General features: G+C 38.9%; 1 protein-coding gene across 1 annotated transcript in view; it reads right to left on the reverse strand.

The window, feature by feature from the left end:
* The window catches only part of LOC126328907 (cytoplasmic dynein 2 heavy chain 1), a 906666-nt gene that overhangs the window by 605726 nt on the left and 273497 nt on the right, over positions 1-27443 (reverse strand). The window contains exons 17-18 of the mRNA XM_049996078.1: positions 12194-12340; positions 1913-2122 (exon numbers count right to left, since the gene is read on the reverse strand). Of these exons, the coding sequence (XP_049852035.1) occupies positions 1913-2122; positions 12194-12340 (357 nt within the window). The remainder of the gene's footprint in view (positions 1-1912; positions 2123-12193; positions 12341-27443) is intronic.

Here is a 27443-nt window from a genome sequence, read left to right on the forward strand (position 1 = left end):
GGTACTAGAAGTGATCCATAAAACTACCATTCAATATCCTTGACACTGATTTGTTGTAGAATCTTAGAACATATTCTGAACTACAACATAATGAACAGAATGACCTCCTTAAAGCTGACTAGTATGTATTCTAAAAACATTGATCATGTGAAATCCAACTTGCACTTTTCTCAAATGACATACTGAAGGTTTGGGATCAAAGTAGGCAAGTAGATGCAGTATACATGCAATGAAGAAATTATCCAAGTGGGATGGAAATCAGTAGATGTGATGCACATGTGCAGACAAACAGGAAAATTCTTTCAAACTAAAATTGAGGAAGTCAGTAACGCATTGGTCCTCTTCTGACCATCATGCAAGAAATTATTTGGCTTGGCATTGATTGACAGAGTTCCTGGATGTCCTCCTGAAGGACACCATGCCAAATTCTATGCAAGTGGAACACAAGATCATCAAAACCCCGAGCTGGTTGGAAAGCCCTGCCCCAAAACAGTCCAATGTTTTCTATAGGTGAAAGATCGGGCAACATTACTGGTCAAGACAGGGTTTGGCACACATGAAGACAAGCACCAGAAACTCTCTACTTGTGTGGGCAGGCCTTATCTTGATGAAATGTAAGCCCAGGATGGTTTGCCATGAAGGGTGCCAAAACAGGGTGTAGAATATCATCGATCAACCACTGTGCCGTAATGCAGCAGATGACAATTAAATGAGCCCTGCCATGAAAGGAAATGGCACCCCAAACTATAACTCCTTGTTGTTATGCCACATGGTGGGCAAAAGTTTGGCTAGTATCCCACTGCTATCTGGGGTGCCTCCAGGCACATCTTTACTGGTGTTTGGGGCTTTGCAAAGCAGGAATTATCACTAAAGACAATTTTACTGCAGTCAATGAGATTCCAAGCTGCAGATGTGTCTGGAGATGCGCCAGACAATGGTGAGATACCAACCGGCTGGTCACCTGCCTCACAGCCTGACAGCCTTGAGTGACGGTCTGGGGCGTAATTTCTTTTCATAGCAAAACCCCTTCAGTTTTCATTCACAGCACTCTTATACCACAGCAATACATCGACGATATTCTACATGCCATATTGCCACCTTTCATGGCAAACCACCCTGGGCTTACATTTCAGCAAGATAATGTCAGCCCACACACAGCGAGAGTTCCTATTGTTTCTCTTCATGCTAGCCAAACCCTACCTTTGCCAGCTAGGTCGCCCCAATTGAGAGCACTTGGAGCATTATGGGCAGGGCCCTACAACCAGTTCAGGTTGATGACCTAATGTGCCAGTTGGGCAGAATTTTGCATGATATTCCTCAGGAGAATATTCAACAACTCTTATCAATCAATGCTAAGCCAAATAGTTGCTTGCATGAGGATCTAAGGAGGACCCACACATTATTGACTTGCTGAATTTGTGAAGCTCTTTCTCTGGAATAAATCATCAATTTTTTCTTAAGTTTTAATCATTTGTTTGTCTGTACATATACATCACATCTATCGATTTCCATCCCATTCGAATAATTCCTTTGTGGTGAGTCTTTTTCTTAATGTACTTTTAAATAACTACTAACAATTTGGCATATGCTGAGTGTTGATTATTCAACTACTGATAACATTCATCACTAGAAAAATCCGAAAAAGTGATGATTTTCAGAATGTGAAAAGAAAGAGAGACTGAAATACTTCAGTGACATTATATTATTTGGGTATGAGTGCCAGCTAAAACCTTTGAGAAACTGTAAGTACACGTCGAACATGAAGCCTCCTGCAAAACTGACATTTTAATACATATATTATACATTAACCCAAAAAGTTGTGTGTAATTTTGAAATTGTATACTATCTTTCACCATTAAACTGTTACAACGTAAATATGTTAAAATATTACTAGAATTGTCTTTTACATTACCTTGGCAACTTAGCAATTTGTTGACCATGCGTCTTTGAGGTCCGAAAATTCTGATCCCAATCATCTGCTGTATGAAGGTATTCTCTGGTCAAGTGATCGATGTCAACAGTTCCTAAAGCAACCCATGGCTGCCAACGTTCCTTCACTTTCTCCAGTTTTTCGAACTGCTGCTCTGCTCGAGCAAAGACTCCTCCAAATCGTCTTGCATTTCTATATATGTTATAAATGAGCAAAACACAAAGTTTTAAATTGACAAGAGTAACATTAAAGGTAGAGTATGGAACCAACTAGCAAACTAATGAAATGGTGATCAGGCAAAAGATAAAACACGCACACTTACATACACAGGAGAGAGAGAGAGATAGAGTGAGAATTGCCAAGTTCTTCATGCAAAATTTTCTTCTTTTGGAATCAAAATAAATTAAAACATAGTGTGGAATAAAAACAAGCAAAATTAAAATGTTGAGGCTTCTTTATAATAGCAGAGAAATGCATGAAATTAAATAAATCAAATATGACCAGAGAAAAGTAGACTCCTGTTGGTAGAGAAAACAAAAGTGAGAAGAACTTAAAACGGTAACTGTTTGTAAGATAAGTCTGAAATTCATTTACAGATTCTCAAGTTGATCTTGGCTTCCAATAACTTTTCCTGCAATGAATCACATCATCCTAGCAGCCCCTACTCCCCTTCACATCTATACAACAAGAAGAAAATGATTAAAAATATATAAACAATATCATGCTGGGACCGTTGAAACAGAATGGTGGTCCACGAACAAGAGCTCACATTTCAGCAAAAAATAAATAAAAAAATAAATAAATAAAGAGATATCTTAACCTGTGTTTAGCACAAAGAAAGCAAGGGTCTGGGAAGGGAACCTGACACAAACAATAAAATGCAAGTATTTGATCAAATAAAACACGAACCTACTAACACAGCATTATATAACACACAACTACCACAAGTCAACTTTTTATGACAAAAATTGCTGCAAAACTGGATCATTGTTTCCAAACCATGATATCAGTGCCTCTACTTTCTCTGTCACCTCCCACTTCATCTTTGTTTTCTCTCGTCCTCATAACAGGTGGATCTAAGTGTCCTGCCCATATATGTCTATTTGCAGTACTTGAATTTCATCTCCTGAAGGGAAGAACTGGTCAGTCGATTACACCACTATAGAGCAGGCTGCCCAGACAGCCCACCTCCTGCCACCATCATGGAGTAAAAGGTCTGAAGATGATCTAGGTACAACATATCGAAACCAGTTACCAGTTTAAATAAAATATTTATGCGATAAATACTGTTTTTAGCAAATTTTATTAAAACTTGTTAGCAATGGCAAGTTCATCAAAGAGTGCAGTATGTATTGACAAAGCAGAACTTGCGATGCCATTGGAGATACAGTTATCTCATGAAATTAAGTCTTTTGCAACAAAACAATATCCTACCACACAGCTGTCACAGCAGTGGATGCAACCAGACTGTTAATTGATAATGACAGAAAGTTCATTATATTCTAAATTGCCCTTGGTGAATCGACCAAAATTTCAGACACAGCATAGCTTGCTATCTATGTTTGTGGAATTGACACTGATATACACATGACAGAAAAGCTGTCAGTTTTGGTGAGGAAGAAAGACTAGAGGGAAACTGACTTGCCGACTGCTGAAGAGATAGCTGAAGCCTTTGGCGTGAATTAGAAAATGTTGGTCTCAGTTATCACGAATGAAGTACCAGCGATGTGATGGGCACAAAATAGACTTTTAGCATTACAACAATCAATAAAAGATTCATATGGGATTGATTGTTTTGAACATCAAGGAGCACTTTGTGCTAAATTTGCAAACACAGAACAATTAATGAAACTGTTGGTATGAATAGTAAATTTTCTGAAGTTGCATGTGTTTTTAGACCACGTATTTCAACAGTTTGTGATAGAACTGAACAGTGTATAGGGATGTTTTGTATACTGAGAAGCACACTGATTACGTCAAGGGTCATTCCTTTATTTAAGACCCACTATTGTTGAATTTATGAAGGGAAAACAAAAGTCTAGAATATTTAGGATTGATTACATAGCTAACATTTTACTGGACTTCACTGCATAGTTGAATGCTCTAAGTATGACACTACAAGGGAATTACATGCATTTAAAAAGAAAAACATAGTGTCATAGCAAAAACTTCTGAAAAAAACTGTGCCAATTTCCCACGCCATCTGTTGTTAGAGGAAATGTTGAGTTCTGGTGTTATAAGAAATATAGGAATAGTTTTCTAAACATTTTCAGAATATTGCAAATCCCACATCTGCTCGTGATCTGTTTTCAAGGCTGCTTGCCATTTCAGGAGAAAGTATCACTCTGTATTTGTGAATCGAACAGACTGACCTGCAATATAATTCACTTTTAAAAGACTTATTCTTCTAAAGTTAAACTCTGCAAGTGTTCTACAACAGTTTTCCTCAGGGTGAGTTTCCATGTCTCCATAATAATACAGGAAAAGTTATATTAATGTTTGTATCAACATGTATGTATGAAAGGTTTCTTTCAGTTACGAAATAAATAAGTCAGTGACTCTGTGGCAACCTCACTGATGAAGATCTGCCAAACTGTTTGCAAATGTCATTGCACCAGCAATTTGTGCCAGATATAAATTTTATCTTCAGCAAAACCAAAAACAATTCAATATTGGTTAAATTCTGTTTTGTTTGTGATCTATGTTTTTGAGAACTGAATACATTGCAATACCAATAGAGAGGTTCTAGATAGTAAAACTTGTTTCTTTCACATGTAGTTAGAATCAATTATTCCACCACTAAAGGCATGCTTTAGAGACTATTTGTTTTTCCCTCTCTTTCTATACCTCAACTTAAATATTGTAAGAATTTTACAGTCAACAACGTAACACACACAACAGTGCTGCAGTAATGTAGTTTCAAACCCAAACTTATCCTCTTTATTTTTGTAGGAGTATTCTCTTGTGCCAATTGTCACTAAAAGTATAATAAACTCTTAATGAAGTGTTGTACAGAGTTTCATATTTTAAACTTACCCTATACAGCAATGTATAAAACCAAGCTGCATGCAAGTTGCCGAGTGTTCCTTGTGTGATTCCACTGCCATCTGATGTGGCATGTTTGCACTTGCCCCATCTTCGTGCTCAGACATGGCGTAGCAGTGCAGAAAGTGAAGAGTCTCACAGAAGGATCCACAAGTGTACAGAGTTCTTGTCCATCCCTGACTTAACTCCTTTCTACAATGTATGTTTTTGTTGGCTTGTCATCATCTCTTAACTCACAATCTGACTTACTCCTCCTAATCTTCTCATTATTTCTTAATTCATCTTCGACACATCTGTTTTATCATTACTCAGTTTTCTTCATTTACTCCTTTTCTCGGTTTCTGTCCCTTCACTACATTGTCAGTGTCAACTATAGACATCAGGTCTCTTATTTCATTATCTATTCATGATTTTTTCTAAGGTGTAGAATACCTTTCATAAGCCATTTTGATTTACACTGATAACCAACCTGCCAGTTACTTTTTCATTTTACTGCACACTCTTGAAGGAGAAATCTAAGTGTATATTAAAAGAATAGGCTAATGGGAATTGCAAGTAGTGTATTCATCATAGTAAAAAAGAAACTCAAGTAAACCAAGACAGAAACTGAAGCTGTATATGAAATTGTTTGGGAAAGAGTCAGAATCAATGGTGAGATAAACTTATTATTGGATCCATCTATTAAACACCAAACATATCCACAAATGACAAACTTTAGAAAAAAAAAACTTTAGATAGCCAATACATATGTTTCCCAATCATCTGTGATCATTGTAGGAGACCTGAGTCCCAAATCAACTGGAATAACTTCAGTTTTATAAGTGAAGGGACAAAAACACACGCTGCAAAAAATACCAAACAATTTCTGTGACATTATTTCATACAGATAGTTCTAAAGTTCACACACAATGAAAACATATTAGAACTAATGTCAACAAATAGACTTAAAATCTCTGGTGATGACCGCAAAAAATGCGGTATGATGTAGTTGAATAGCTGTGTGCACATAAGAATGGCGATAAGATGGGGAGGGGGGAGAGCAGTGCGAAGTGGGAAGGTTCCAATGAAACTCTGGTTAATATGATCATTCTACAACTTCTGACTATAGTGTGCACTTCAGAGTCCATATAGAACATTTAAATTTGATTTTCATATTCGTTTGGATATAGTAATTGTTCTTAGACACTACAGTGCCTATTAGAGTAGCAGAAATCAAACACAACAAGTATTACATTTTCTGAGGATATATAATTTTATCTAGGGACAGTTGGAATCTGAAACATGGCTCGGTGTGGTGCTTACCCCAGCAGTGCCAGTTATCAGTGTAAGCTACCACTGGGAGAGGGGCAAACAGCACACTAGTGATGCAACAAAGTATGTTCTGCCCCTCTCTGCACAGAAAGCATCAGGCACCCACTTCTTAATTGCACATCATTATATAAACAATGATTACAAAAGTACAAAGGGCAACCAATACAAGTAGGAACATTTATATCTTCAATAAAATCAAACAGTGGAAAGTCCAGGATGAGATTTCAACAACATTATAAAAAGGACGGACTGCTACTCACCACATAGAGGAGATCCTGAGTCACTGATATGCACAATGAAAAGACTGCTAAACATTTAAGTTTTTGGACAAAAACATTCTTATTTGGAAATGTAAATCAAACGCACACATTCACACAAGCACTGTCACACACACATGGCCACTGTCTTCAGCGACTGTGGTCCAGGCTACAACGGTCGGTGACAGCGTCTATGTGTATGAGTTGTGCTTGTGTGAATGAATGTCTCTTTTACATTTCCAAAGAAGGATGGATACGTTCAGCTAACTAGATAACGAGATAGTGATTTCATATCTCAAAGAAGAATGCAAAACATTTAGCTCTGGACAAGAGCATGTACACAAACTGTAGTTTCAAGTTTAGAAGGATAATTGACAAAATACCTAGTAGAAGAATTCACAATGGAAGGGTCTCTTCATGGCATAAATTCTCTGTAAATGTACTGCTAAAGAAACAGCGACTATGAGTGTAAAACAAGGTATACAGCTACACACAGACACATGCTAAATAAAACACAGTTGTTTCTCAAAAGAGCAATGCGTGAAATCTTCATTAGATACTGAAGCAGAATCTTCTCAAAAGACCCCTCACAAAACCTAAAGAAATTCTGAGCACATGTAAGGGCTCTCAGGGGTACCAAAGTTAAATCTTCTTAGATTCATTTATGATATACGAAACAAAATTTAGGGTAGCAAAGAATAAGAAAAAATGTTAATCATATTAAAATTTTTCTGTGATAATGAAGCTCCAGGAGACTATCTCAGCTTCATTCTCACACTACTCTGAAGATGAGCAACACACTTGCATGAATAAAAACACCATGACCACCTGAATAACAGCATGCCGATTCGCGTTAGGAATGAAATACAGAAGCGATTCTGTGTGGCATAGAATCAAAAAGTCAATGGTACATTTGCAGAGGTACGTGGCACCAGACGTCCATGCATAGATCAAACAGTTCCGGAAATAATACGTCTTAGGCTTGTGGTCATGAAGCTGACCCTCAACAATGTTCCAGATGTGATCCAATGGGTTCAGATCAGGTTAATTTGGTGATTAAGGCATCAATGCGAGTCTATTATTATGCTCCTCAAGTCACTGTAGAATTATCTTGGTGAGTAATCATGCTAAAAACTGCTGTCTCTGTCAGGGAAGGCATCAAGCATGAAGGGATGCAAGGGGTCTGCATTAATGATCACATAGTGCACAGCTGTGATTGTGCTTTTGATTACTACTTCGTGCTCCATGGCAGTACAGGTGAATGTTCTTCATAACATACTACTGCCCTACCAGCCTGCATCCATGGTGTGGCGCACATTTGGAGCACCTGTTCGCTTGGATGACGACGTATCCAAGCATGAATATCAAACTGGTGCAACAATAAATGTGACTCATCTGACCAGGTGATGAATTTTCACTGATCCACAGACTAATCTCAATGATCATATGCCTACTACTATTTTAATTGATGGATGTCACTGGGTCAAGACGTCTGTTGCGTGACCCCATATTCTACAATGTGCTCCGAACTGTGTACTCTGCAACATTTGTGACTGCTCGAACATTAGACTGTCATCAACTCTGCCACACATTGCAGCCTATTCTGCATTACAGAGAGGTCAAACATACAGCCTCCACTTTTTATGAGAAAACTGGATATCCAACACATTGTCGCCTACCTGTAGTTTCACTGTACTTCAAGCACTTTCCACTGATTATCATGACAGCAGTGCATGTACAGCTGACCAGCTTCACTGTCTATGAGGTGCTCATTCCCAGGTACATGGGCACAACAATCTGCACTTTGTGAAAGTTTTTTACATCAGTGGATTTTTCCCATATATGGTACGTACTGTCACTTGAGTGATCCCCATTTTTCTCTGCTGTACTTGCACACTTGGCATGCTGTGCCACATGCCCACAACACCACTTAGTGACATTTCGTCTCACAGTGGGAAATGGTCATAATGTTTTGGCTCACCAGTGTAGATATTAAACAATGGAAAATCCAAAATCCAGAATGGAATGTAACAATAGGAGAGAAGGGAAGTTGCTACTCACCATATAGCAGAGATGCTGAGTTGCGATAGGCACAATAAAAAGATTCACACAATCATAGCTTTCGGCCATTAAGGCCTTTGTCGTATGGTGGGAGTGGCGGACAGGGAAGTGTTGTAGTTTAGACGGAGGGCAGGAGAGAAGGTGCGGAGGTGGGGAATGGGTAAGTAGCTGAAAGGAGAGAAACAAAAATAAAAAGAAATTAAAAGACTGGGTGTGGCGGTGAAATGACGGCTGTGTAGTGCTGGAATGGGAACAGGGAGGAGGCTAATTGGGTGAGGACAGTGACTAACAAACCTTTGCTAGTCATTAATATTTCCAGATATGGTATTTGGATTTTTTATATTGCATACCCCCCATGAACCATGGACCTTGCCGTTGGTGGGGAGGCTTGCGTGCCTCAGCGATACAGATGGCCTTACCGTAGGTGCAACCACAACGGAGGGGTATCTGTTGAGAGGCCAGACAAACATGTGGTTCCTGAAGAGGGGCAGCAGCCTTTTCAGTAGTTGCAGGGGCAACAGTCTGGATGATTGACTGATCTGGCCTTGCAACATTAACCAAAAAGGGCTTGCTGTGCTGGTACTGCGAACGGCTGAAAGCAAGGGGAAACTACAGCCATAATTTTTCCCGAGGACATGCAGTTTTACTGTATGATTAAATGATGATGGCGTCCTCTTGGGTAAAATATTCCGGAGGTAAAATTGTCCCCCATTCGGATCTCCAGGCGGGGACTACTCAGGAGGACGTCGTTATCAGGAGAAAGAAAACTGGCGTTCTACGGATCGGAGCGTGGAATGTCAGATCCCTTAATCGGGCAGGTAGGTTAGAAAATTTAAAAAGGGAAATGGATAGGTTAAAGTTAGATATAGTGGGAATTAGTGAAGTTCGGTGGCAGGAGGAACAAGACTTTTGGTCAGGTGATGAAGAAATTGATGAAATGTATGATGAGATAAAAGAAATTATTCAGGTAGTGAAGGGAGATGAAAATTTAATAGTCGTGGGTGACTGGAATTTGTTAGCAGGAAAAGGGAGAGAAGGAAACATGGTAGGTGATTATGGATTGGGGCTAAGAAATGAAAGAGGAAGGCGTCTGGTAGAATTTTGCACAGAGCACAACTTAATCATAGCTAACACTTGCTTCAAGAATCATAAAAGAAGGTTGTATACATGGAAGAATCCTGGAGATACTAAAAGGTATCAGATAGATTATATAATGATAAGACAGAGATTTAGGAATCAGGTTTTAAATTGTAGGACATTTCCAGGGGCAGATGTGGACTCTGACCACAATCTATTGGTTATGACCTGTAGGTTAAAACTGAAGAAACTGCAAAAAGGTGGGAATTTAAGGACATGGGATCTGGATAAGCTGAAAGAACCAGAGGTTGTACAGAGTTTCAAGAAGAGAATAAGGTAACAATTGACAGGAATGGGGGAAAGAAACACAGTAGATGAAGAATGGGTAGTTCTGAGGGATGAAGTAGTGAAGGCAGCAGAGGATAAAGTAGGTAAAAAGACGAGGGCTGCTAGAAATCCTTGGGTAACAGAAGAAATATTGAATGTAATTGATGAAAGGAGAAAATATAAAAATGCAGTAAATGAAGCAGGCAAAAAGGAATACAAACGTCTCAAAAATGAGATCGACAGGAAGTGCAAAATCGCTAAGCAGAGATGGCTAGAGGACAAATGTAAGGATGTAGAAGCTTATCTCACTAGGGGTAAGATAGATACTGCCTACAGGAAAATTAAAGAGACCTTTGGAGAGAAGAGAACCACGTGTATGAATATCAAGAGCTCAGATGGCAACCCAGTTCTAAGCAAATAAGGGTAGGCAGAAAAGTGGAAGGAGTATATAGAAGGTTTATACAAGGGCGATGTACTTGAGGACAATATTATGGAAATGGAAGAGGATGTAGATAAAGACGAAATGGGAGATAAGATACTGCGTGAAGAGTTTCACAGAGCACTGAAAGAGTCGAAACAAGGCGCCCGGATTAGACAACATTCCATTAGAACTACTGATGGCCTTGGGAGAGCCAGTCATGACAAAACTCTACCAGCTGGTAAGCAAGATGTATGAGACAGGCGAAATACCCTCAGACTTCAAGAAGAATATAATAATTCCAATCCCAAAGAAAGCAGGTGTTGACAGATGTGAAAATTACCGAACTATCAGTTTAATAAGTCACAGCTGCAAAATACTAATGCGAATTCTTTACAGGCGAATGGAAAAACTGGTAGATGCGAACCTCGGGGAGGATCAGTTTGGATTCCATAGAAATGTTGGAACACGTGAGGCAATACTGACCTTACGACTTATCTTAGAAGAAAGATTAAGAAAAGGCAAACCTATGTTTCTAGCATTTGTAGACTTAGAGAAAGCTTTTGACAATTTTGACTGGAATACTCTCTTTCAAATTCTGAAAGTGGCAGGGGTAAAATACAGGGAGCGAAAGGCTATTTACAATTTGTACAGAAACCAGATGGCAGTTATTAGAGTCGAGGGGCATGAAAGGGAAGCAGTGGTTGGGAAAGGAGTGAGACGGGGTTGTAGCCTCTCCCCGATGTTATTCAATCTGTATATTGAGCAAGCAGAAAAGGAAACAAATGAAAAAATTGGAGTAGGTATTAAAATTCATGGAGAAGAAGTAAAAACTTTGAGGTTCGTCGATGACATTGTAATTCTGTCAGAGACGGCAAAGGACTTGGAAGAGCAGTTGAACGGAATGGACAGTGTCTTGAAAGGAGGATATAAGATGAACATCAACAAAAGCAAAACGAGGATAATAGAATTTAGTCAAATTAAATCGGGTGATGCTGAGGGAATTAGATTAGGAAATGAGACACTTAAAGTAGTAAAGGAGTTTTGTTATTTAGGAAGTAAAGTAACTGATGATGGTCGAAGTAGAGAGGATGTAGAATGTAGACTGGCAATGGCCAGAAAAGCGTTTCTGAAGAAGAGAAATTTGTTAACATTGAGTACAGATTTATGTATCAGGAAGTTGTCTCTGAAAGTATTTGTTTGGAGTGTAGCCATGTATGGAAGTGAAACATGGACGATAAATAGTTTGGACAAGAAGAGAATAGAAGCTTTCTAGATGTGGTGCTACGGAAGAATGCTGATAAGGTGGATAGATCATGTAACTAATGAGGAGGTATTAAATAGGATTGGGGAGAAGAGAAGTTTGTGGCACAACTTGACTAGAAGATGGGATCGGTTAGTAGGACATGTTTTGAGGCATCAAGGGATCACAAATTTAGCATTGGAGGGCAGCGTGGAGGGTAAAAATCGTAGAGGGAGACCAAGAGATGAATAGACTAAGCAGATTCAGAAGGATGTAGGTTGCAGTAGGTACTGGGAGATGAAGAAGCTTGCACAGGATAGAGTAGCATGGAGAGCTGCATCAAACCAGTCTCAGGACTGAAGACAACAACAACAACAATATTGCATAATGTTTCCAGATAGTTACCTGCATTTTTAATAATGCAAACTTACTCCAGAACAGCATTTCAAGTTGTTGATTATTCAATCAATTTTACTTATACATATTTTTTCAAAGTAAAAAAAAAGAAGAAACATTTACAGTACCTTTGTATTATAACTGGAAAAATTGAGTTCTCTGTTGATTCAGCAGTACCCCTAAAATTATTGGGAAGGGCAAGGAAGCGTTTCAGCTGCCCATAATACTTCATGCGAATTTCTTCCATTGGTGGCTGAAATTGTAGTTTTTGTTGCCTGAAACCAAATTTTAAAATAAAATCAGCTAACATATGGCACATATAGAGTACGATCACTACCATGATACTGAATTCCCATGTGTAAAACAGTTACTTTAAAAACAAGTTATATAATTTTCATTCCATTTTAAGAACAGCTGGTTTCTCATGCACCTAAATGTTTATGATGTTACGTCTTCTGAACTATGTGTTGTACAATAATATAATTTTTCAGATACATTTGGTGGTGTACAGGGTACGGTCTGCAAAATGTGCTGCAGATAGAATTAGTAGCAAAGAAGTAATAAAATTAAGATGTCATGTCTGATGCTGAAACTTTTACTAGATGAACAGTGACAATGTACTAAACCACAAAGATTCTTTCTTTTGTGGTTTTGTGGTAGTATCAGTGAGAAAAAGTTTTGAAGAGGTTTGAAATAATGTGTAAAGTCTGTTCCAGATGTTATAATCTTGTTGTTGAAAAAGCATATTTTTTGTTGACCACACATACAATTTCAGGCTTCAATGACTCTCCTTAAGAGTTTACAGTACTGTTTGTAATGTGTATAAACCATTCTGGGATTTCTTGCCACATCAGTTCTAGGCAAAATCTCACACTATCAATGATTACCTCCATTGTCTTTGTCAGGAGCAATTGACTGTTGTGGCTGCTGCTGAGGCACACTTGTATGCAGAAGGAAGGGGTATATTGAAGTACTAAGAAATGATGATATACGTTTGAAGCTATAGAGGTTGCAGATACTGTGGTTATGAATCCCACAGTAGGCAGTTCAGTAGAAGAGCAATGGACATCTTTAAATTATACAAATAGTAGAAGTTGGACACACAAACATATCAACAGGGAAGGTAACTGTGAAGAAACCTTGGGTAAAAGAAGAAATTCTTCAACTGCTCAAAGAAAGAAGAAAGTAAGATAATGTTCAAGGGAAAAATAAGACCACTATAAGTCACTTTGAAAGCTAAGGCAAAATACTTGTAGGAGGAAATGAGGAAATCAAAAAAGAAATGGTTGTTATGAAGACAGGTTCAGCATACATAAAAGTCTAAACAACTTTCAGTAAAATTAAAAACAGCGGCATTAACATTATTAGTGCAATGGGAATACCACTGTTAAATGCAAAGAAGAGAGTGGATTGTTGGAAAGAGTATTTTGCAGGCTTCTATAAGGACGAAGGACTGTCTGAAGATATGACAGAAGAGGAAGTGTGAATTGATATTTTGTAGATTTAAGGAATCCAGTATTAATGTCAGAGTTTAACAGAGCTTTGGAAGATTTGCGATCAAATAATGCAGAAGTGCCAGATAACATTTCTTCAAAATTCTGAAATCTTTGAGGGAAGTGGCAACCAAATAATTATTCAACATCTTGTGTAGAATCTGTGATACTGGAGACACACCATCAAACTTTCAGAAAAATATCATCCACACAATCCCAAGATAGCAAAGTAGGTAAGTACAACAACTATCAGCCTGTCGGCTTAATAGCTCATGCATCCAAGTTGCTGACAAGAATAATATCAGAAGAACACAAAAGAGAATTGAGGATTGTTAGATTGCAATAAGTTTAGTTTTTTGAAAGGTAAAGGCACCAGGGTGGCAGTTCTGGCTTTGCGAATGATAATGGAAGCAAGACTTATGAAAAATTAAGTTTTGTTCAAAGGATTTATTGACCTAGAAAAAATGTTATACAAAGTAAAATGCTGCAGAATGTTTGGAATTCTGAGGAAAATAGGAGTAAGCTATAGAGAAAGAAGAGTAATATACAATATATACAAGACCCAAGAAGAAACAATAAGACTGCAAGACAAAGAGTGAAGTGCTGAGATTAAAAAGGATATAAGGCAGGGATGTAGTCTTTAGAGCACACTGCTCAGTGTATACAGCAAAGAAGCAATGATGGAAATCAAAGAAAAGTTCAAAGGAGGGATTAAAATTCAGGATAAAAGGATATAACTGATAAGATTCACATATGACAATGCTACCCTTCGTAAATGTGAAGAAGTATTGCAAGATCTATTGAATGGAATTAACACTCTAATAAGTACAGAATATGGATTGAGAGTAAAATAAGAGACAAAAGTAATGAGCAGTAGCAGAAACGAGATTAGTGAGAAACTTAATATCAAATTTGGTGATCACAAAGTAGATGAAGTTAAGGAATTCTGCTACTTTGAAAGCAAGATAACCCACAATGAATGAAGCAAGGAAGGCATAAAAAGCTGACTAACATTGCCAAAAGGGCACTACTGGTCAAGAGAAGTCAACTAGTACCAAACACAGGTCTTAATTTGGGGAAGATTTTTTAGATAATACATTTGGATCATGGTAGTGAATCATGGGCTGTGGGAAAACAAAAAACAAAAAGAAACTAAGTGTTTGAGACATGGTGCTACAACAGGATGTTGAAAAGTACGTGGACTAGTACAATACAGAATGAGGAGGATCTCCACAGAACAGACAAAGAAAGGAACAAAAGGAGAATACTGACAAGAAGAAGAAACAGGATGACAGCACACATGTAAAGACATTATGGTGGTAGAGGGCTGGACATTAGGCACTGGTAGATATTGAAGGTGACGGCTTGACAATGACAGCTGTTGGTAGGATGATGATGCATCCAGGACGTAGGGTGTCAGTGGGTGTTGTAGGTGATGGCTCAATGACAGTGGCCTCTGGTCAGTCAACGTGCAGTGGGGCATGGCACCTGGGAGTGGCGGATGACAGCGCTGCATAGAAATGGCAACAGATGTTTACAGCGAGGGCAATTATTCCAATCAGTGGGCTGTTGGCGTCAAGTCCAGAAGGGTGTTGGCTCAAGCAACCTAAACATTCTCCAGTGGAAGGATAACAGCTTGGCACTGAGTTGGCATGTAACATGGCATAAAAAAGTGGTGTCCTTACTACAGAGCTCTCTATTGTGATAGGCACACTGCATGCTGATCACGTCAGCACCGCTGGACACCATAAGGCTGTAATAATAATGTCGTGTGAGTAGGGCATCTGTCGGGCAGACCTTTCACTGGATGCAAGTCTTTCGATTTGACGTGACTTTGGCGACTAGCACGCCGATGGGGATGAAATGATGATGATGATTAGGACAACACAACGCCCAGTCCCTGAGCGGAGAAAATTACCGACCCAGCCGGGAATCGAACCCAGGCCTTTAGGATTGACAATCTGTCACGCTGACCACTCAGCTACCGAGGCAGACATCATAAGGCTGTGTGAAGCTATGATGTAAACAGCCCATGCAGTTCAACATTAGACTTGCAGCTTGCATGCTCCTGGAGAGGTGGCAGCCCACAATACATGCCTTGCATGCACAGTAGTATGGTCCCAGGTGGACAATATACTAAGAATCATTTGACATGATATGACACACAAGCAGATTCCATCACTTTGTGTTCCTGATTTTGACTTTTTGTGAGTATCACATGCTTTGAATAGGTCTGTATGTATGTTGCTCATATTCTGCTTGATTTCTGCTCACATCTCTAATATTGGGCACAGTAAATGATTTCACATTTGTTTTTGTTTCACATAAAATATAAGCCAGGTTCATCACAAGGTTTTCTGTGGGTTCACTTATATTCATTCCTACTGCTCACTTTAAATGCATTGTAATTGTATTGCTCATATGCTAATTACCCTTCCCCGCCATCGATTTTTTGCACTTTCTCGCATTTAATGGAGGACCCCATACTGTAGCTTTTCACAGATTTGGTATTCAACTTTATTACTTCTTGTCACTAAATGAATTTGTAATTCTGCTTTGAATGGCATTGGCTCTTTGTACTGAATATGATTTGTAGTCTTACTGACTACAGCATTCCTTCTCGCAAATGGTAAAAAATGTAACAGTAGTTATATAAATGTGTTTGCACATTATTAACACATTCTACAGAAACATGTTTTAGCAGAAATCAATATACTAGAATCATTCTCCCACTCCAATGAAAATTTTGGAGTTCTCCATTAAATGTGAGAAAACACAGAAAATGGCCACATACAAAAATAGAGTACCAGCAATATAGTTACTGTGCATTTGAGTTGAGCAGTTCCGTAAAACACCGTATCATGAAATCAACTTCTGTTTTATATGAAACAGAAACAAATATGGAATCATTTATCCCCAAATATTATGGATGTGAGAAAAATTCAGGCTGAATACAAGCAACACACTTGCATTGCAATTCGAAGAGAGCAATACACACAAGAAGTTGTAATTATGAACAAAATTCGATGAAACAAGGGGCGACGAAAAAATATTCTGTTTACTATGAAACCAAAACGAATATGGAAGATCTTGAATTACATAATAAGAAAATGTTGCAAAGCAGGATTAATAAATTTACAGTACTCCAAGTGGTCTGGCAATTAACCAAAGTCATGATACTGGTAATCCTTGATGTAGTGGTTTATTAGATACTTAGTTTCACATCCATGAATCGTATGCATGACTTTACTCATCACAATAATAAAAATTCTTATACGGAATAGAAGGAGTTGTCAACGAGAAACATTTGCAGTTTGTTTTCAAATTTTACTTTGCTGTTTGTTAGACATTTATATTACTGGGTGAGTTATCAAAACTTTTAGTTGAAACACTATGCACCCTTTTTGTGCTAAAGACAACTTAATGTGGAGTAAAGAATGTCTTTTTTCTTCTCGTATTGTAATTATGTACATCATTATTCCTTTTGCGCTGTTATGGATTATTGACAGCAAACTTCATGAAAAAATAATATATGATATTATTGAATGAATATATTGTGAGTATTGAATTGAATATATGAATACCCAACTTCTTAAACAAATGCCTACAAGATGATAATGAGTGAACAACAAACATTATTTTTTACAGCGTGTTCTTGAGCAGTGAAGACTTTCTTTCTTAAAGACAAGTTACCCCAAAACATCATTCCAGATGACATTATTGAACAAAAATATGCAGAATATCTGAACTTACTGATTTATCTCTCCATAAGATTTGTAATGATTCCAAGTGCATTTGTGGCTGAACTAAGCTGTTTTAGGAGTTCTAAAATGCACTTTTCCAGTTTAAATTCTCATCAACATGGAGATCTAAAGTTCTGAATATTCCACTCTATTTATTATTTTTTTACCATGTGTTACACCTAGATGGGCATTTAAAACTGAGAGTGAGATCATCCACAGAAAACCAGTCAGTGATAATTTTAAGAACACTGTTTGCCATTTCTTCTGTTTCTGTATGTGTTCTTAGACTGATTGTAACACTAGTGTCATCCGCATAAAGAACTAGTTCTGCTTGTTGTATATTAGATGGAAAATCATTTACAATACTACACATGGTGGAGAAAAACTGTGCACTAAATTTTAACACTGGCTAGATGCTTCCAGTAGGAACCAAAATTACTAATGTTGTGTAGGTCAATAACGCAACATTTTTAAACTACGGAAACTTGGCACCACGTGCTCCAATTGGCTGTGAGATTGCCCTGTTTCTGTTCATTGGTTGATGGCAGTACTGTGGTTGTCGGTTCACACATGCAAATGTCCCTTTCCCTGTCACTGCCCCAATGTGATAAGCACACGTGTCGAATAGGTCTTGCTGTTTCTCTCCATCTCACGTCAAAGGCATACACACTTAAGCTTCACTTCAGAGCACACACACATCATCTGCTATTTAGTCACATAGTAAGCAGGGCGGAACAATATTTGTTTGAAGAACAATGAGATATGGTTTTCGTTTATGGACTAGCCAATGGAAATGCACATGAAACTCGATGGTTTTATGAGGAAAAGTACCCAGCAAGACCCCACCCACACCTGCAAACATTTACAGCAATTCACCAGAGACTTGGCAAAACAGGGTCATTAGTGGGATATCATGGTGATGCTGTAAGATCTCAAACATGATAGAATGCTGCATTTGAGAGACTGTTCTCGAGCACTTTGAGGAAGCATCTATGACAAGTACTTGAGCAGTTGGACATGACACAAAGGTCACTCATAGGTTAGTCTGGGAGGTATTGGGGGATGACGGCCAGCATTTATTTAGTTTCCACCCTGTCCATGACCTAAATCCTGTGGTGGACTACAAACACAGGCTAGGGTTTTGCCAGTGGTTTCTGTGATGTGCTGCACAAGATCCCGAATTCTCCGCCATTGTGTTGTTTACCAAAGAGTGCACCTTCCATCGGTATGGCCTTTACAACACTCGAAAACTTCTTTACTGGGCAAGGGGAAATCCTCACATCACATATGTCCATGGACACCAGGAATGATTTTCACTCAACATTTGGGCAGGCACTGTGGGTGAGCATCTGATTGGGCTGGTCCGTCTACCTCCTAGACTAACTGGGCCAAATTACCTTCATTTTTTGCAAGGAACTCTACCCGGCTTGCTGGAGGATGTTCCCCTGGACATATGGCTATGCATGTGGTTGCAACGTGATGGGGTGCCCACACATAACAATTGTGCAGTGCATGGACATTTAAATGAACTCTTTGATGGCTGGGTAATTGGCAAAGGTACTCGCAGAACATGGCCCCCATGATCACCAGACCTCATGCCACTGGACTTCTTCCTGTGGGGATTCTCCAAAGTTCTAGTTCACCCACCTGGACGGGAACCATCTAGAAATGAAGAGGAATTAATGGATAACATTCAACATGCTGCCAATCACGTCAGGACAATACCAGGAATCTTTGAAAGAGGTCGGCATAACACTGTTTGGCATTACCAAGCTCTTGTCGCATCAGAGGGCTGCCAGTTAGAGCACCTGCTTTAAGTAAACAATGTCCTAGCTACAACAAAAGTCCTTCTCAGGGCCGACACAATTTGTAAAAGACAGACTAACAATTTTCTCCACCCTGTATAAGGAACAATAGTGGATATAAGACTGAGCCTTGGGGAACCTCTTATGTGACCTTTCCTCAGTCAGAGTAATGTACCTGGCCAACATTGGTTGTATTACTAGTGACGCTGTATTATTATTTAAGGTCTGTAAAATTTGGTGAGCGAACATGTAAATGGTAGTCTCAGTAGATCAACTCTTCTGAAACCCAAACCGTGACTTTCTGAGGATATTATTGTTGCTCAGGTGAGATGCTGTTCTATAATACACCACCCTTCCAAAAATTTTGGAAAATGATGTCAGCAGTGGAACAGTCCAGTAGTTAAAAACTGTAGGAGAAGGCAGAGACTAGGATACATCCAACAAATAATTGAGATGTAGAATGCAAGTGCTACTATAAGATAAATAGATTGTTGTAACTGAAGAACTCATGATGGACAGCATAAAAACCCATCAGAGGTGTTTTAATCAAGTAAATAACTGAAAATGGGTAAACTGTGGACACATTAAGTTCTGATGGAGAAGACTTTTTTAAAAACAATGAATAAGTCCTACCTTAAACATTAACTGATAACAATGTAGAGTGTAAAAAGAAAACACAAAGTACACATTAATTTTAATATAAAATGCAAGTACAGTTATATTTAAATAATTGTAATAATAATAATGCTCGTTATAAGAACCACATGAATTGGTATCATTAGTAGCTCCCTTGCACCTGATGGCCACATGCCTGTTTTCATTTATGCTATTCAGAGTCTCAGTTTGGCCTCCCCTTTCACATTTCTGCACTTTGATTGTTCCTTTGATCAGGAGATGCTGAATTCCTTTTGTGTGAAGTAAATAGATACCAAAGCTAAAGGGAACAACTTAATTTTCTGCCTGAGGATGATGACAGCAATTCTTAACTTTCAGATAGAAATATTCATAGGAATATTGTCAGAAAAGTGCTTGGGCTTTGAAGTCATGTTTCAAGTCAATTAATTGGTCTTGGAACTTCTGATGGTATTCTCATGTTCCTTCTGAAAATCCACTGGTTATTTCACTGACTAGTCACCACATTTTTCACAGTGCTCTACCAAATATAGACACAGTGTATCACAACATATGTGCTGCTGCAGCAGCCTCAGTATTGATGCTTCACTGCTGCTAAATCGGCAGATCATGACAAATCGCTTAATGAAATTCCCTTACCACAGCTTTTCCTCTTGAATTTGAGTTCATCATGTCTTGCACAGATACTGGCAAACACCTCGCAACATTACAACAACTTGGAGAAATCAATGTATTACTCTAACAAAATTGTATTTAAAAACATTTTGTTATTAGTATGTCTTCTTCAAGTTGTGCTGGTATCATTTTTAAACTAACTGTCAATCAAAATACCATTTTAGTATTCAATTCAGCTATTATGAATTATCAAACAAATACTTATGAACTTGAATTCACCTACATTTTGTCAGTTGATAACTAACACAATCATAAAGAAAGAAAACATACAAAATGCACTACTGCCACCCCTCAGCGGCCACCTTTCCATTGGAATGTCCATATTTCATCTATTTACATTCCAGAGGCCTCTCAAGAAGTGAAAATGCCCAGGATGTGTGGTACTGCTCTGTGCCACCTCTTATCACCCAGGTTTTAAAATTTCAACCACCGTCGGTAGAACAGTAGATTTCCCTATCATCTTGTCTGATGTCTTCCTTTATACATCATACTTCAGACACACACACACAACAATGTAGGTATTATTCTACAACAGGCTGTTACTGTTTAAGTATAACCTTTCCAAATACTGGGGCAAAATTTGTTTTCCTGTTATGTTAGACATAGTTACTTTTTGCCTCAAATCTTTAACTACATAAAACCTTAAATGATGTAATTTGTAGGGATATAAAGTGGAACAATCACATAGACACAGTCGTTGGTAAAGCAGGTGGCAGACTTCAATCTGTCGGTAGCGTGCTAGAGGCATAGGAGATCGCTTACAAAACACTCATACAGAACACCAGTGGAATAAGTTTCAAGTCCGTCCACGTCTATTTTTGCACAGCTGCCTTCATAACAAGTACTGTGCCTGCAGAAAGTGATCTTTCTTGGGATATGATATTTACCATGACTGACTACCTGACTTAGAAACACCAGCGACTTTATGACTGTGTGGCCAATAAAAAAATTTCCATTTTCTTTTATTTTAAAAAAAAGAGGAAACTACAAGTCTTTCATTATCTGTACTGGGAGTGAAATGAAGTAAACAGATTCTTATCAAAATTGTTTTCAGAGACTTTTTGTAAAAGTGGAAGAGTCTTACTTAAAATAACTTGGTACTAGATGGAATACTGAGGGTATCCATAGTTAAAGCTTCCCAGATCACAATAAAAATTATATCTGCTCCTGCACTGCTGACAGCAACCTATTCTGCAAATTATCCAAATTTCTAAAATTTCATTCCATTGCTGCAGGGGATGTACCTAGCAGCAGTGCTCATACATAGAGGCACCTCTGTATGGGGTGGTAAGTGTGCAGGGAAACCAGTGGAAACACTGCAGACAGTTTAGCAATATAGCTTTATTATGTCTTCAATTCTACATGAGGCAGGCATTGCTGCTAGGACGGCACCTGACAATGTTGCATCAGGGCTCCAGCCCAGCAGTTAAGGCAAGGTTACAGCCAGTTGCGACAGAGGCACTACCTGGAGGAGTGACAGACCACATGGTCGGTGGCTGCTCTTCTCTCCGCAGTGGCAGCGGCATCTAAGCACGGGTTTTCATCCATGCCCCTCGGACAGGTGTGGGATGGCAGCTGGCATTGTGACACTGAGTCCCTCCCTGGGTCTCAGCATCGGCACCAGCAGGTATGGACAGCAAGCTGGTAGGGATGTGGCACCAAGTCCCATGAAGCATCTAGTGTGGCAGCAAACACACCCTGATTTCAAACCAGAGGATGCTGCTGGTCCTGTTCAGTTGTTTCACAGTCCAGCGGTGCTCTGGCGTCAAAGTGTGGCTACTTTGTGATGGCCAAGTCACAGTAGTAAATGATGCCCTGTCCTCAAATTCAGTATCATTTATACTCCACAAGTGCCAATTTGTTTCTCTAAAACCTGGTATCTAGTCGCGCAGACTATAATAAAAATATTCATTCAAGTGGGGTGGAAGTGACTGGCTAACTACATCATTCTTTGCGGGGCACTTTACTGTTGCTTTCAGCTATCATTGCCTGGCAACTCATTTGTGCATCTGTTATTGTGCCCTACTTGCCAACATAGCACGATTGACAGCTACGGCCTTATTCCAAAACATTACTCTACTTTGATTACAAGATTAAAACTATACTCTTTATCTGTACAGTTGCCCCAAATTGGCTATTTGTAACTATTACATAAGTACTATATCAAATAAGTTGATCCATCTGCCATCTCTTGCTCTGGAATCCTATCTATTGGAACTTGTATTACCACTGGATTGAGCTCCCTCATGCTACATCACCTCAAATATAAAAAAGCTATGCCAAGCAAAATCAGAATCAACACGGTGCTAGTAATGACCGCACTTGCTGTGACTGATACTGCTATTCTGCTACTGCTCTACATGCTGTAGCATTTGTTCTGCAGCCAACCACCCTTCTTGGACTGCTATCATTCGGCTTAAGGAGTGGTCTGACCTGGCTTCCAAGTATCTTTCAAGAAGGTAAGATTATGGTTTCAATAAAATCTCTTGTGGTTCGTCTAGCCAGTACAGCTGTGCTTGTGTCACATTAACTAGAGTAACTCCCACCTTATCACTAGTATATGAAATATAGACCCGTTAATTAGTAGTCCACTGCCTCGCAACTCCAAATGTTTTGCCCCAAGAGTTGCCCTTGCTCAAAACAACTACTGACCACCCTCATGTCATTTTACACTGAACATACCCAGTACTGCTTTGCTCTCCGAAAATAAGGCTTTGGTTCAATCACCTCGTCTGGACAAAGTTTCCCCTTAAATAGTTGCAGAATGCATTTATCCCTACTCATTATAGCCTCACGAATTGAGAATACTGTGACCAGCCCAATCTGACATTCTTCAAGCTCACCCTCGCTCATCTTCAGTTGTAGATCCCCATCTCCTCCTAATAGTAACACCCCTTCTTCCCTAACTTGCGTATAATTCCCAACTGTCGCTAGCTTCACTGGATAAGTGTGCACTATGTAATACCAAAATAGTGTGTGTTTCCCAGCTATTAGTATTTTCACTGATACGTGCAATCGAGCGCAATCTGTAATTACACCCACTGTTGCACTATGGTAGTATAATGGTAAGTTCTGATTACTCAGTTCCACTACTAGTTGTAACTCCGATGTCAACTCTCCTTCCACCTTCCATCCCTTCAGAAATTGCTCAGGTGACACCAAGGCTAGACTTAATTGATTATGCAATGCCTCATGGACTGCCTCCTGCAAATTTGTTAGATGCTATCACCTAGCAGCTGCAATAACCTTGTCAATGTTAACCTTGCATCTAATACCTCCATATGAGCTTGCATTGCCTCCAAATCCCAGTTTATGGTACTAACCATGCTCCTGAAATAATCCACGACTTCCTTAGTCAGATGGCGGAGCATACATGTGTTGTTCATCACACTGCTCTACAAGTTCATAATTTACGTGGAATGCCACTCTACATTCACATTATTTGCTTCTGCTAACTCTCTTGTGGTTTCTGTGTCTTATTCAATTTTCTCACATCACTTGTTTCTGCTGTCCCAAAGACTATCTACAATATTATACCCCCACATCTACCTTAAGCTCACGCGGAACTACTTCAATCTAGAGATGGACAAAACTGTTCTTTTCAGAGATTGGATCAGAACTGGTCACTCAGAGGAATGGACTAGTTCTTTTTCATGACTCACCACTCACTATTTACTCACAAAAACAAGTAAAAGGAACATACACCTTTTTAATTCAGGTCACTAAACCAGTATTTTTATTTGATTTGGTCTTATTTTGAAAGAACATATGAAGTGGAGCAACAATTTTGTATTATGGCCCCAGTAACTTTCAGATATAAAAGTTTTAAATTTTGTCTACTGCCAAAGTTATAAATATTACAACAAAACCCCAAACATTTTTTATCAAGTGGAAAAATTTTACGGCACAATCTGCATCTGTATTCATTCTGACTGAAATTATTCCTACCGGAAATTCCTGTAGGCAGTCCTAACTCCCTTCTAAGTTTAATGGACCATTCCTATTCCCTGGATTACCTCTACCATTATCCTACACCCTGCTGGTAACCAAAACCTCCTCTACAACCAAAAATTCTTTCTTCAGTTCATAACACTATCAAAAAATCTTTCAGTTCAGTTTTTACTGTACATGATGGCGTCACAGTCAAAATACTCAAGCTTATTGTTGATCCAGTACTGCTCACAATAACTACCGCTTCCTAGACCTTGAATCTCTTTCCTGAACAACAATCACTTATTCCCATCAGAATAGCACCAGAGATCCGATTGCTAAGAAGAGTGGCAGGGTACATTCTGTATGAGGGGAGAGTGAATGTAACTATCAGAATAGAACTGAGAGTAAAAATTTAAATGAGCAGATTAAAGAATACAGAAACAACTGGAAGGGTTATGTGAAAACAATAGAAGACACAGCTTTTACAATCACTGGCAACACATTACAAGTGTGATGCCAAGTCAAAGGATAAGAAGTAACAACTCACTCAAAAAAATGTAAATGTTTATTAAGCTACTGAAATTTGAGATATTCTTTTGAAATCAAGAACAGAAACATGATGGAAGAGTTTTCTGCATTAATGTATCATTCTGAAGATCTCAGGTTTTGTTTGCCTTGGTAGCTGAGTGGTCAGTGTGGTGGATAGTGAAGTGAAGGGGCCCAGGTTTGATTCCCAGCAAAGTTGATTTTTTTTCCACTCACAGACTGGATGTGGTGTTGCGCTTACTTTCATATCATAATATGTAGCACTACTATGCCTGGATGGATACCGTCAGACAATAAACTGGAAAAAAATGGAACTTTCTTTATTTTCTGTTTTCACAGATGAGAAAGGCTTCATGTACTAATAAGGTTTGCAAATCCACATGTGCACACGGTCTATAACACATTTTTTGTAGCTTGGAAAATGTTTCCTTACGGATGTGATGTCACATGCCATTGCTGCAGCCTAGCGCAGAATTTCCTTCACATACATGACAGCCACAAGAAACGCATTTTGAAATCAGATGAGCTACCATTCATTTTTTCCGAATCACCTATTATCCACTCTCTTGAAAGATCTGGCCCTTTGAATCAATTTGGGAGCAGAGTGCCCATCTCTATTTCAGTCACCTCTTGTATCTGCTCTTTTAATTGTGCATATGCCCTGAGGAAGTTACTTTGAGACCTCTCTCTGCTTCCCACTACTAATTGCCAATTCTCGCACACCTGAAAATACTTCTTCCAGCATTTAAATGCTAAACTTAAAGACCATTTATGGCTAGAAAATACAACATATGGCTATCTGGAAAACAAGGCTCCACCATCCATGTGGTGCTTCAGCAGTGCAGTTACTCCACCACCAGCAAAGAGATACACTACTGCCAAAACTAGTGTTCTTTTTTTCCTTCACCTGGCAACCTGAAGAAAGGATCCATATCACCTGTCCTACTTTAAGAAACCTGCGACTCTGAACAGTGATCATCTTAATGTTCTTCTGACACAAATAAATATGTGGGTCTGTCCCTACTACTATCAACATTACATCCTACACTACACATACAAATAAACTACACAAAATTGATACACATAACTACTCTCTTGACCTTAATGTATAATGATTCTGAGGTATCCAGACTTCCCTCTCCCACAGTCCATCGTTTTGCTTTTTCCTCTTAGTCTTCCTATCTTGTCTTTACTAACACTTCTCGTGGAATCATCTCTGGTGCCGCCTTGAATGGTCACAGACGTCCCAGGTGCACACTCGTTGTCACTGTTTGAAACTGTAACACCACTTTCACCAGTGACATAGTTTTAACTACTTGCTATGGGTTCTGGCATTGTGTTTAAAACTTCTTTGTCTTTCCCTTCAGCATATATGGACTCGACAACATCACCCATTGACCAACCTTATACTACAGTAATGTAACCGCACACCTCATTGCCTCTTCCTGTTGCTCCAAAGACTTTGTATTTCCTCTTTGTACCCTGTTCCACCCCTCCTTTAGTTTTATTGCAAAATCACAGACTGCTTCTCCCTTTCTTCCACTCTTCTGGTCAATCGAAAGGTGACACCATCTTTTTGCCATACACTACCTCTAACGGTGATAACCAGGTGCCAGTACATTCTATACAGTTATATTCATTTATGACAAATGCTTGGTATGTCTTACAATTTGAATGATTTTAATGCATATAATAACAAATCATTTTTCCAATTGTTCCATGAACTCTCTCTGTCCTCCCATTAGCCTGCAGATGTAGTGGTCTAGTCCTCAACGTCACACTCTCAGCAATCAACACAATTATTTCATCAGGTCTGACGTGAAGTTCATCCCCTGGTCCACTATCATCATTTGTCACATTCTGAACTTCAATGTCCACTAATGTCTGTGTGAATGTGATCTTGACATAACAAGAAAAATGATCTATTATGGTCAGCACAAAACGATTACTTGCTGGTGGTCAGTTGAATGGTCCTAACATGTCCACCACAATGAAACTAAAAGGTTCTGCTGCTTCTAGCAATGTCTGTAACAATATTTGCTTCTGACTCAAATTGGCCCTCTGTATACTCCCTACAATTCTTGATGTATCGATCTGCATCATCCTGCCTTTCCTTCCACCAGCACTTCTCTGCCAGCCTCCTACTTGTTGTCCTGCATCCACCATGGCCTGACAAAATGTGTTCATGCATTTGACGTAACACTTCCAATTTTATCTTGGCTAGCACTACCACTCATGGTCCTAATTTTGTCTCTCTGCACAATAACCCATCACACACACCAAATTGCTGCTGTTTCTTATACAGCCTACATTCCTCATGAGTGTTCTGTGCTGCTCGTCACTCTGCAAGATTGTGATCCAGTGCTTGTATGAGCTCTCTTCAAAAAAAATTCAGAGGATTTGTAATTTTGTGTGTTGCAGCAAAATACTGTTGGCATCCTGGCACACATATAGTGTTTAATCTGTAATTGCTTGAAGTTTCATTGTTATATGCCTCTCAGTTATTGTTCAGTGCTGTAATGTGTAGTATGTGTCACACAGTTTGTAAAT

The sequence above is a fragment of the Schistocerca gregaria genome, chromosome 2 (assembly GCF_023897955.1).
Source record: "Schistocerca gregaria isolate iqSchGreg1 chromosome 2, iqSchGreg1.2, whole genome shotgun sequence".
Taxonomy (NCBI): Eukaryota; Metazoa; Arthropoda; class Insecta; order Orthoptera; family Acrididae; genus Schistocerca; species Schistocerca gregaria.